The 13,606-nt window shown below is 35.6% G+C and overlaps 1 protein-coding gene across 10 annotated transcripts in view; it reads left to right on the forward strand.

The window, feature by feature from the left end:
• RBFOX1 (RNA binding fox-1 homolog 1) overlaps positions 1-13,606 on the forward strand; it is a 691,795-nt gene that overhangs the window by 592,977 nt on the left and 85,212 nt on the right. For all 10 annotated transcript variants that reach the window (XM_026049083.1, XM_026049093.1, XM_026049092.1 and 7 more), the window contains 2 exons: positions 9,404-9,547; positions 11,650-11,703. In XM_026049083.1, the coding sequence (XP_025904868.1) occupies positions 9,404-9,547; positions 11,650-11,703 (198 nt within the window). The remainder of the gene's footprint in view (positions 1-9,403; positions 9,548-11,649; positions 11,704-13,606) is intronic.

The following is a 13,606-nucleotide window of genomic DNA, read 5'->3' on the forward strand; positions in this document are numbered from 1 at the left end:
TTACAGTATTCATAGATGGAATAAGTGGATGGTCAGAAGTAGTTATTGAATTGATGCTAGCAATAAATAATGCATTCAGCAATCTACTGTAATTCCTTCTCTTATTGCAAGTTATTGATACCCTGATGTCATCCGGCTGTCCTTAATTAAACTTGGCAACTGAACTTGCTTAGTGATTGAAAGCTTTGTTGAAAGCTTTCATGAACATCCTTTTTAAAAATCTACTGCTTATAGTGGCAAATGTTGCCTAAGTTCTAAGACAACACATTCAGTGGCTAAAACATTTATAGATTCTGGTATCTCACTGCAAACAATATGATTCATACGCTGCTCTCTAATATCCCGCTGACTATTTTAGCAGAAAAAAAATGATGAGCCAGCGATGTGGATGTAAACCGCTATAAAAGGAATATATATTTCATGTTGTTAAGGAAGATAGATTGGGGAAATAATTAATCTAGCCAAGTAATTAATAACTTTTTGGTTGCCCTGCAGTACCAGAAGCTTAAGAAAACTATCTTGCTGTTCCTATCTGTCCTCAGAATTAATGATCTCTTACTCAGGCTGCTAGCCTTCTGTGCATAAGCTATCGCATAATGGTGCTTCCTTGTAGCCTCTGGTATCAGCATCCAGAAGGCATCCACCTAGAAATGAAAGAAATAATCAGCACTGCTGTTGAGTCCTCAGCTTGGAACAATACCCTATAGCCTGATGCCTCAAGCCATGTTCACAGTAGGCACCATATGAAGTGCCGAAATGAAGCACAAAATTATTTAGGTTCCTTTTCATTTGTTCGTAAATCGGATTAAGAGAGTCTACCCCACCATCTTTGAGTGGGGACCTGGAATAGTAGACTTGGAGACCTGGAATAACACAGAGACTGCTCTGGTATCTGTGAGAAAAGAATGGTGTAGTCTTTTTTGTCATAGTCTGATGGAAAGCTTATTTTTTTAATACAATAAAAAAATTTCATTATTTTGTTGGAATTTTAAACTAGTTTACAAAGAGAAATACACGCTGCTTTTTTTTTTTTTTTTTTTTTTTTTTTTCCCCCCCCCCCTTTTTAGAAAAATTTTTTTTTTTTTATAAAAAAAAAAGGGTTTCCTCCTTTTTTTTTTTTTTTTTTTTAAAAAAAAATATTTTTTTTTTTTTTTTTTTTTTTTTTTTTTTTTTTTCCCCCCCCTCCATTTCAGGAACAAATCTATTTGTTCTTCCTTCTATTTGTCTTTATAAAATAATAGGGCTTGCTGCTCTGTCTAGTTTTGATGATTAGGATGTCCCTGGGTCACCAAAATGCCATGTAGGCTCTCCAGCTAAGAGAATGTGCCTCACAATTTGTCTCAACTTCGAAACGTCTTTTATTAAGTAAGAATAGTAGGGACAACGGAATGTTTACCAGTAGTGAAATGGAATTGAGAACTGTAGGTAGACATTAATAAATGGGTTAGTAGCCAGCGTGATGGTGCAGGGCTCTAGAACAGGGATTAGGAGGTCCTGTAGAGCAGAAAGTTGGCTCCTTCCTCGTGTTTCTGTTCAGAACTATCATAAGAAATGGTGACTAATTATTTGCCCTGGTTTTTGTTTTGATTTGGAGCTGTAGATGTACACCATTCAGTAAATGAGCACAAAGAACAAAGCACACTGTCTTCAAATATAAATTCTGAAAGGGTAGCTTGATGTGGCATGGGAGTTGCATGTGTTTCAGTGTTTCAGAGATGCTAAAAACAAAATATTTTTTACTTTTAAAACTCAAGAAAAAATCTCATAGGTAATATCTTTAAAACAATGGGACTTGATATAAATCTTTATTCATGAGAGAAGGATAATAGAGATGCAGCTGACAAGAAAAGAAAATGATGCCTCTCCTGGTAATGTTCATCACACTTGTAAAAGAACAGTGATAAAAAGTAAACATGTGTGCTCCTTTGTGTAAAAATTTATGTACGAAAACATCTTTCTGCATAGATAATTCCTTTCCCCTTCAATTACAGTGCCTATTAAAAGCAAATTCCAGAGCTTAGGCTCTTCAGAATATAAATGTATCAAACCAGTATGATTAATGATGAGTTAATCAATTTGTTTAAGAAAACAGAAAAGTTGCAAGCCGTTTTACACCTGTCAGTAGCCTGGTGGGTAGTATATTTGGGAAACAGTATTTTTAAAAAATACCAAATGCAGTTTTAAATTATTTTCTTTGCACAGTTTGTAATGGAAAATAAATGTTCAGAATCTATCCCCATGTTAAGCAGAGGAGGTGCAACATTATCTAAGAAAAGTATGAATTTGGTTTAGTATGCATGATTTTTTCAGTTCTGTGTACACATTCAGTGTAGTTACATTTTTGCTCAGGACACGCGCATTCTTTTTTCCTCGAACTTTTCTCGATTGCTTTTTTTATCAGGTTTGCAAATCAAATCAAAGAGGTATATTGCAGAGCTCTCTGATATTATTTTTTGCGCTTATAGCACAATGTATTGAATTATGCTTGCTCATGTACTGCTGCTGCTATTCTCTCCAGATTGAGAGAGAATGACTGTGGGGGCTGTAAATTCACTTGGCTTCCAGCACCACTGGTTAAATCAAGAGCCCTATTCAAGCTAGAGAAGAGACAGAGCAAGTGTTCATTACACAAATCAATTTGGTCAAAAGTACAGCACAGTGGGTACTCAACCATTGCTCACATAATATTGTCAGCTTAATCAAATAATGCCTAGAAGACATTCACAAGCTCTTTCGTGCTGAGAAATAACTTGATTGGTATAGCACGGAAAAAAAAAGGGGCTTTTCAAATGAGCATTTTTTTTCATTTAAAACGCTTAAGAGCTTTATCCATATATTGTACATGAAACGCATCAAACAGCATATTATTAAGTTTGCCATTGAGTAAGTTTTTTTTTAAGTAATCAATTGCTGCTTTACTCTCTTTTTTTTTTTCCTCCTGTAAATAGGCGATCTGACTGTGCATCAATTTAGGTTGTTTTTCCTCTAAACTTGGTGTTCTTAAAGTATGTAACTGTCCCATGTTTTTCCATAGATTATTGATGAGTAATCAAGACTAGGTGAAATTTTTCAAGTTAACATAATCCAACGTATTATCTGCTTGACCAGGAAGAGATTTAGGTCGATGGTACCCCTGCTGCTGTGTCAGCTTACTCTTAAAAAGCTTGCATTGATACCGATATTCATTTCCTAGCGGCATGCAAATAGCTATGGTATGACAGCATATCATGACCTTTAAAATAGAGTTGGAGGGTAAAGGTTTCAATTTTGTCTACACCACCATAGTGTTGCAGCAAATGAACAAGTTTGGGGAGCTCGTTACACTTCAGTGATAGGAACAGAGAGAAAACAGAACACTCACTGTGCCAGTTTAAGAAAGATTATAGGACAGAGTATATCTTCCATGAAGGATGGAAGGCATAGGGGAAGTGTATATTCACTGGGAAGGAGAATGGGATTGTGTTTTTCTGCTCAAGTACAGTACAGGTGGCCTTTTATTTCATATACAGGTAGCCTTTATTTCACATGATATCTTTACCAGAAATACTAGGCACGGGAGAAGATACCACCAACCCATTTCAGGAGCAACTTGGGACATAGGTGTATGGTAGAGATGGATGAAAGCTTTAAGCATATATTTCTTGACCCTGAAAAAGAGTTCTGGGTGAAATACAAATTTGTATCAGTAACAAAGGCAGTTTTTCACCTTAAAGAAAAGGGAATACAATTTTCTCTGAAGAAAAAATTTATCCCAAATCAGCATCTTATATTTCAGTTTTATTCACAGAGATGTGCATGCATTGGATGAGATCGGGTAGGGGTCAAGAGACAAGAGTATTATCAAAGCAAATCATCAAAAATAATAATAGCATGACACTGGGTCATAAGATAGAGAGGAATACTTATTCTCTGGAATGATAAATTAAAATTGACGTATGAAGACGCATTTTGTGGTAGAAATGTAAGCATGCCTCACACAATTTTCTCTGAATGATTTTCTTTGAATGTTGTCCATACTTAAATTAAATTTCACCAAGATTAAACTTGTTTAGCTCAGATATATCGATTGAGCTAGAAATTATTATGGAAAATTGAGCATCTCAATTGTGCCTGAAATACTTCTAAATGCAATCAACAGTTCTTAAGAGATTCAAGTTTCAGCAACTTACTTTAACATTTATATCGTTATAATAGTGCTGAAAACTTGCAGTTGTGTGCAATTGTGTACTAATAAATATCCATAGAAAATGGGTTTTTCTTCACGCAAAGAAGATTTTTTTAGATGTCTCTGTAATTTTATAATCAATGAGATGCCAAAGTGTTCATTCTGTTGTTCTCTCTAGGCAGCACACATCAATAATCTGCTAAAATATGTAACTGTTTATTAGGATTTTCAAATCAGAAATGCATTCCCAGTGGAGCCGGAGAAAAGCCATGCAGCAAATGAGTGGAAATGACCTTTCAGTGAAGATGACAAATGACATCTTAAACCTCAGAGCCAAAACCTAACCTGATACAGTCCAGACTGACATGCATAGGAAAAAGCCAATCTGTAGTAATTTGCAAGGGTGGCTGAGAACCTGCAGTTACCATTGATTTCTTTGGGCACTAAGAGTCCGTATTATCTGTGCTTTCAGCCCCCAGTACATTAGTCACTGACTACTTGATTTACCTGTTTAAAAGAAAAACTTCTTTTAAAATGATTTAACTGTCACACATTGGATTTTTTTAATCCTTGACAATTATGAACCATGACGCAGGTCTCACGAGACCTGGTGATGATGGGGAACTTTGCAGTCTCATTTAAATATGATGATACCTCAGGCTTTGAAAATGGGAGGAAGCAGACTGCTTGGGGATATTTAATATTTGCGGTGCAAACTGTGTCTATGAGGTCAGTGTGTCCACATTACACTACTGTGACCAGTTATGTCATAAGAGATGGGCATAAGGTGCCATGAAAAGTTCAAAATCTCAGTAATGAAAATACATTCTTGGAAAAAAACATAGGTCACAGAAAATAAGGTTGTTTATCTTGATTAAGAGGAGCAAAAGGGAATTTAGCCCTCACAACTTGAGGGGGCCCTTGTCTAAGATCCCAGTTGAGATAGGATGGAGACCCTGAAAAGCCTCTAGATAAGTGTGAAACAGGAAAAAAAGGAGCCTCTTTGGTTTAAAAATTACTGTAGGCCTCCCATCCAGCTGGTAAGATTGAGAGGATAATACTTCTTGTGGACTGGATGATGGAATTCTGCTTGGGATATGGTGCTAGCAAGTTTGGCACTTGCATGGGCAAAAAGCAATCACAGAAGAGACTTTTCTTGTTATGAATCTAGCCAGGCTGGCAACACTGGTGGATAATGCTGGGATAGAAAGAACCTTGTGAGGAAATGTGAAATGAGATATCGGAAAGAAAGATAACATCATCGTTCTCTATGACATGATTCTTCACTGTAGAAATCAGCCTCAGGTCAGGTAAGAAGTACAGTAATTTCCTAAATGCTAGAAAAAAAATTCAGCCTCAAAGAGGAAAAGAAAAAAAGAAAAAAAAAAAAAAAAAGAAAAAAAAATTCAGATAAACTGCATTGTTTAGTTTGACAGTGTCTAATACGCTCCCTTCCAAGATGTTTAAAGATTTTCCTGATTAAATGTGAGAATGTTTCCTGGAGAAACGAGCAGAGCTACTGGAGAACTGGAATGTGCTGAAGAGGAGGGAGAGAGAAATGCAGTTCATACATGCTGAAGTGATGTGCTGCCATCTTTTTCAGTCCTGAGAAATAGATTGAACAAATGTATGTGTCCTGTATTTTTAAACCCCTATCAGTACAAGAAGCGTAGCAGTTACAGCGTTAATGGGGTAACAGTAACAAGGGCATTGTCCAAAGATGTTTTCTTTTACTTCTGCAAAGACCTTGTGGACAACAGAAAAGCCTCAGATATTATAGTTCACTTTTAATAAGCTTTGTACTTTTTTGAACATTGGGAGCAAAGCCTGGCCCTGCGTGGAGGAGCCAGGCAGTGCGGGTACTGAGTCCCTTAGGTTTGATGCCATGATTTTCCCTGGATGACTTCTTATTATGTCCTGAGCTATGCAGTGACATAAACAGCGATATATTTAGGATGAAATTCAAGTAATTCTGGCTACACTTTTTAGTATTTGCTCTTCCCAATGGTTTTGGACACATGATACTACTACCTAGCGGTAGTGTCTAAATTAGTATTTTGGCTGAAACAACATAAATGCTATGCCTATAGACGATAACCTTGTTTTTACAAGAAAAATGGGGCTCTTTCCAAGCGTATTTTGCACCTCCTTCCAGGCAGACGTCCCTGTCACTGCCCGTGTAGCTCAGCAGGCTGACACATGTGAAGGGCTGTGAGTGACAGCAGCAAATCTGTGACTGTTCGGTGACAGGGCAGGATTTATATCTCACCTGCAAGAGCTGGTGTGTGTTTTCTATCTGACTGACAAGAGGGGCTTTTGACTTATCTATCTTTCCACGGAGATACATGTCAATGGGGCGACTCATGTTGCTGAACAGCCTGGAATGGTTTATTGGCCGTGTGGGTATGCGAGAAATGTGCAACTATGTTTTTAATCAGTTTTCTTAGCCTAAACCTGGTGATTATGCTTGAGGCTTGGAAACTCTTTTTTTTTTTTTTTTTTTTTTTTTTTTTTTTTTTTTTTTTTTTTTTTTTTTTGCTTTAGGATGTTTTTTTTTCCAATTGTTTTTTTTTTTTTTTTTTTTAGATCTGCAAGCAGGCTAGTTTTGAGGTAGTTGTTTAGAAGGGATGATAGCAGAGAGTTGATTCCAATTGTAAAGGTTGGTTCATGAAGTTCTATGGTTGGTTCATGAAATGAGATCTTTTCATACCGAGTTATTCAATGACTTGGCAATTATGATTTTTTGATATGTGAAGGTAACTAATTCATATTAGCAGAATTGATGGCTATGTGGAAAAATTATGCAGATTATGCTATTTGTGGCATTACTGCTTTTTATTTATTCATTTTTAATTTTTTTTGCATAAAGCATACTAATTTGCTCAGTTTTCATAGTGAGTGGTATTGCCTGCAGACTTGGTGACCTGGAAAAAGGAGGGATCACAGGGATGCAGTGAGGAACATACCAGCCACATACCAGCTCTGATGGAGTTTTAAATATCAGGGATTTTTGGATCCACCTTCTTTGTGTTGCTATAGTACTGGCGAAAGTAGTCCTCAAGGAAAGTATTCTCTTGAAACGTATTGGTTTCAGATGTAATAGCGAGAGGTTGGCATGGAACATGTTCCTGTCTTGTAGCAGTTATATCTCATATTTAGTACTTAAATCGCTAGACATTTTTAACCGTTGAGTTGTGTAGCACTGCCTAGGTGCAGCAAGGGAAGCACTGTGGGGATACTGACTCATAGGTTCAGGTTTAAACCTAAACTATTCCTGGTTCCTCATTCAAATCACATGAAAATTCTTCTTTGGATACAAGAAAATTTGGATACAAGACGTGTCATGTGAAACGTAGGCACCACTGGCCAACTGAGACATCTGTAGGGGCCTTAGACTCCTGGATTTAGTGGGGTGCAAGGCTGGCTGTTTTCTTTGGTAAATTCTTGCTCCTCTTGACCAAATTCAGCAAATTGGTTCAAATGGGCAGAGCTGCACTATAAATTGGTTACTTCAGAATTTCAGAAATAAATAAAGCCTCCAAATTCTCTATGTTACCTGGGTTCACATCAGTGATCCAGTTGGGATGTCGCACCTGGTTGTATTTACAGTGTATTTTTTAGTACTTATTTTTTTGTGAAGTTATCTTGGCCCAGGAAGTATACAGGAAATAAAGGAAACATTATTTGTACTTAATACTTGAGAACACTTATGTTTACTTGGGATGGTCACATTGAACTTACCTTGCTAGCATTGCATTTGATGTAATTATCTCTAGTGTAAATAATGTATTCTGTTTAAGTCTTTTCCTTCCTTCTTAACAGGATTATTGGTACTAAACCTGTGTGGTAAGACTTATATTATTTAACGGTTTTTATTTTGTTTATTTTTGTCTTGTGAAATAAATTTGATACTATCAGGAAACTGAGACTTCATGATTTTAGCAAAACAACAACAACAGACTGACCAAACTACCGTTAGAACACCAGTGAAAAATAATATTTGGAAGATGAATGTGGTCAGAACGGAAGGAGGAGAACAGAGTAAATAAACTAATAGCTTAATTCATTTAATTTATTTCTTCTTTTTCTTTCCAAATCCCCTTTACCAGTGCAAAGGAAAGTATTAATTATGCTGGTTTTACATACCTATGGAAAATCTTTTTCTAGTGAATGTGTGTGCTGTACATGCAGTGATTAATTAGGGTAGTATACAATATCATTAAAGGAAAATAGTCAAAGAATTCCTGTAAAATATTAACAGAGCTGTAATGGTTAGTTATACAATTGCGATCAATGGCATATTTTTTATCTACTCTCTGTAATTTCTAATTTTTTAATTTCCTAATCTCTGTAATTTTGTTTGGTAAATTGTAACACACTGCAATGTACTTGAATAAGAAGATAACATTTCAAAACTGGGCAACTGCATCCCTCTATTCCTCTAAGAGGTACCATGATAGGTCCTTATTTTGATGAGAAAGAAAATCTGTAGAGCTTTGTTTCTGGATTTTACTTTTATATTGGGCAATCTTCACTACTATTTATACTTTTGTTGCCTTTCACAACTCAAGGCCTTTTTCCACAATGGGGTGACCATTTATGTAAAGAAAATGACCCTTTAATGCCCATTAGCACTGCTTATGAAATGGCAACCAGAATGTGATGCGTTACCCACCTCCTGTGTAGAGGACCCCATGGCCTCAGAATGGAAGTACTCATCTTGCATGAGAACATAGAGATTGCTACTGCAAGCAGGCTCTTACCTGGACAAGGAGGTTCAGCTTCTTTCCTTCACAAAATCTGATATGAGAGTAAAGAGGTTCCAAGACTCCTATATTATAGAGAGGTGACTTATTCATTATTTAGAGTCGCCTCTCTATAATATAGGAGTGTTGGAACCTCTTTAATGTTGCAACGAAACTAATTCTATAATATAGAGTGTTGGAACTCTAAGAAAATCCACACTGAAAATAATCCTTGGATGCTCCTGTTTTGTTCCAATGTTGCAAATGCATACCCAAAAAATAAAAGGGAAAAACAAAAGGAAAAAAATGCACTTCTGAGGGAGATACAGAAATGGATTTGAAAAAATGAAAACACTATCTATTTCAACTTCTTAAAATCTTCAGTAACTTCAAGTACTTTTTAACTCCCTTGCAGTATTATTTGAGAACAAACCCCTACTTTATTTAAATTAAAAATATAGAGAATAATGTAATGTTTGTTTTACTCCTTCAGCAGACAGATGATGCAGCACAGACTGATGGCCAGCAACAGACACAATCCTCTGAAAACACAGAAAACAAATCACAGCCAAAACGGCTGCACGTCTCAAATATACCGTTCCGATTCCGGGATCCAGATCTTAGACAAATGTTTGGTGTAAGTACTTATTTCTCTTTATTTCTTGTATATATGTTGCAATTTTATGCTATAGGCAACTTGACAGCAGGATCTGAAAGTTACTTAAGCATTTTCAGTGAAGATCCTGTTTTCAGTTATTTATAACCAAATATATGCCTGATTTACCCCTCATTTGAGGAAAAAACAAATCTACTTTGCTGTTATGTAGGTATGTGTATTCCATATATCATGTTGGTTTGCATCTTACTGAAAGCAGCTACCTGCACTGGCTTACAGTATTCAATGCACATATGTTCCTGATGTGTACATCTGGACTTATATGCCCATACTAACTTGTTTTGGAGAGCCTGATGCAAAAGCAGGCAGTGTTTGACCACATGAGCAGGAAATCCATTTCACAAAAGTGAGACCTGGGCTGCATTTAAGTATTTGAAAATCCAGGAGCAGGAATGCTTCCGTATTTCCAATGGTCTTAGCAGGTCTGCAGGCTTTGGAAGTTTTTACCACTATATCAAAGTTGGGTTTTGCTCAGGCCATTCGCTGTCTTCATGTGCATTGGCTGTGTTTCATAAGCATCGTATATGCCATCATACTGAGCAATGAGGCCTGGTTTCATCTCCACCCTCCAAGGAGATTTGTATTTATTTTGTCTCACAATATAATCTAGAAATATTTTTTATCAGCTATTAAATTCACCCTTTTCTTTTGATTTTCCAAGTTAGTACTCTGATGATTCATGGTTCTCCTGCTCACTTTCTCAGTCCTCATCTAGCAAGTGTTATAGTTTTACACAACGTTCTATGAAATATTCCATGCCACCATCCTGCTTTAGACATCCACTTATGTTTACTTTGTACTTGTAAAGTCTTAATATCAAGTCTTAATATCTTTATATCAATATGTATGCAGGTTAAAATATTCTGGGGTTTTTTTTGTATTAATTTGTATGAAATGAAGGAAATGGTCACTGGGAAGACCCTGGTGTGATGGTGGGAAACAAGGGTCACTGTGTTTTACTGTATCTGACTTTTTGTAAGTAACGCCCCCAAATGCCTGTTTGCCAGTAGCTTGTGACTTATCAACCAAATAGCAGAAAACATAATTGACCATCTAGAGAAAGCCAGGCAAATTTATTTAAATTGAACAAAGCACTGTAAAAAGACTTTATCTGGAAGTACATCAAATGAAAGGGCTTTTTTTTTCTAATTTGTTCTTGTGATTCTTGTTTTTTGAGGTTTATTTTTTTGGTAGGGCTTGTAATGATTTGTAAATGAATAAAAGCTTTATTTTTTCAGTATTCCTGTGTCTTAAGTGTCAAAAGACCACTAAACTGGAGGTTAGGTAGAGTTCTGCAGCTTTAGAATGACTTGGTAACAGTAAATTTTTAGCTGAAGATTGAAGTAAAGGCTAATTTTTGCAATTTCTTGTATTATTGATAGATTACTCTTTATTTGTCTGAATTTAATTTTATCCCTTTAGTTTAACATACTGTGTCACTTCTTAGTGCTACAGTACTCTTTGCAGCATACTAATGACACATGTAATGATAAAATAGAACATACCAAATGATACAATAAAATGTCATCATCTCTAAAATGTTGTCCAAATTAAACGCTTATTTTCTTACAAAGACAAGTATAGTAGAGCCTTTCCCTTTGGGCTGTGGTCCATTTTTGAATGGATGAGAAATGCCTAGAGATAGTGAGTTATTGTGAGCTATTGTAATATAAATAGTAGCAGTATTTATAACAAGTAACCTTTCTAGTTTCCAGCTTTACATTCTAGGAAGACAGGCATTGATTAGAATCACCAGGAAGTCACTTCCAATGTTCAAAGACTAAATAAAAAAAAATTGCTACTCTTTCTTGACTATGTTCACAGCTAATGATTTCTTTACTGAATTTGGATTCATACATGAATGTGAAATGACAGTTACAGGTGCAAGGATGTATCTGATCGAATCATAATAGTGATTTGGTTACTCTTTCAGTTTGTCTTTTCGGGTGCTTGACTTTGCTTGATTTTATGGTGCATCAATTTCTAAAACAAGCATTTGTGCTAAAGATGTCAGAAGTGTTGAAGTTATCTTATTTTCATGTAAATTTTCTATTTCTTTGCAGCAATTTGGTAAAATCTTAGATGTTGAAATTATTTTTAATGAGCGAGGCTCAAAGGTAAGCAGTTTAATTCACCAAAGGAATTTGATTATTTGTTTAAAATATTTCATATGAGAAAAAGAAAAAAAAAAAAAAAACTGCACTGCTGTAACAAATACATTTGAGGTTCCCCTCTACTAGAAACAACTTTAGAGCTTTCTGTCGGTTTCCTAAGCAGCATGAAAGTCATTGGACTCATTTTATATATTTTAAAGGGGTAATTTGAACTACTCCAAAACTGTCACCTGATTTATGGGGTATTGCCTTCTGCTTTCTTTATTCCTCAATAATAATTACCTTGTTTATTTTATAAGATGAGCCCATACTTGTAGATATCTGTAAGCAGATCTTGAATTAGTACAAGTATATTTTTTTTTGTATTGAAATGAAAGATGATAATGACACCTAATAACTATCCTCTTAAGTAATTAGCTGAGAAAATATGAGATTGTTCCTGGTTATTTAAATGCAGGTGTTTTCCTCTTTAACTGAAACTTTAGTACACCAACCCTTTGAATACAACCTATTTTCACACTTATTTGATTAAAAGAGTTCTTACTGTATTGCAAACATTTGATTTTTTTTTCCCTGAAAATTACTGTGCCTTAAATACATACGTTGATTTATTGGGTATTTAAGAAGTAAACAAGCTAGAAGAGCTATGCCTGCATTATCAGCATTTCTGGTGCAAAACAGGGGTCACCTTCACCTGAGGTGTCACCTCTGACATCAGCTGCATTATAAGGGTCTGTGCATATGTCATATGCATGGGGTGTCCTTTTCCGTTTCATCCCAAGTCAAACACATTATAATGTCTCTCCACTTATGCATCAGTCTTGTTGCCATTCTCACACTTGATTTATTGCTCATGATAAAATTACTTTGCTGTTATGCCATCCTTTAAGAAGAAGCAGATACTTTGTAATACTCTGGTATCTGATAAGTTTTAATTGTTTTGTTAATATCTCTCTTAATGTGTTAAAAATACATTTTAAATTTGAAGACATCGACTTTTTCTCATATCGAGTCACTCAAATGTCGTAGTTTTTTTCTAAAATTCTTCTGATGGTCATTAATTGATATTCCGTGATGACCCACATCCAGTTTCAACATGTAATGCTTTCTCAATGAAACAGCTGATGTGTGCAGAATTCAGGGTTTCAGAAGGTGATTTAAGATTTAAAAATGTTTAAAAGATTCCTACAAAAACAGAGATAGTAGCTTATTTCCATCCTTAACAATTAATAAGAACGGAATTGTGGATTTTAAAATTCATAATCTTGCAGCACCAGTGTAAATTGTAAAAAACTTGCAAAAGGGAAACTTAACATTAACATTAACATTAACATTAACATTAACATTAACATTAACATTAACATTAACATTAACATTAAAAAAAAATGTTTCAGATGAAAATAGAAGTTTCATACCAAGGTTTCTGCATGTTTAAAGGCATAGCAAGCAGTCACTGATAATTTATAGGGAGTAAATAGATATAAGAAAATAAGAAAAAAATAGCTAGTTAACTTTGCTGGAATAATGTGATCACTCGTGGAACTCTTCATTAAGAACTGGAGTTCAGTATTGTGTTAGCCGAGGTTTTTCTTACAAACTGCCTCAAATAACTGAGGATTACCTTGCCCGATTTACAGAGTTTATTGATTAAAAGATTATAAGACCTGCTGGTACTGCTGCTAGCAAGTCTGGCTAGACTGAGCCAGAAATTGAGTCTGGTTCTCTCGATGTGTAACAAGCTGCATGGATTTTTAGGATGAAGCCCACCAGAAGATGTGGAAGAGCTGTTAAAGGTTGAAAAGGGTAACTCAGTGCTGCTTTAGCAGCTGCAATTTTTTAGAAACTGCCAGAGCCAACTTCTATTTTATTACCCCTGGAAAAGTTTGTGACTGCAAGATGGCAAACT

This window comes from Nothoprocta perdicaria, unplaced genomic scaffold, assembly GCF_003342845.1.
Source record: "Nothoprocta perdicaria isolate Ctin4 unplaced genomic scaffold, notPer1 scaffold_59, whole genome shotgun sequence".
Lineage (NCBI taxonomy): Eukaryota > Metazoa > Chordata > Aves > Tinamiformes > Tinamidae > Nothoprocta > Nothoprocta perdicaria.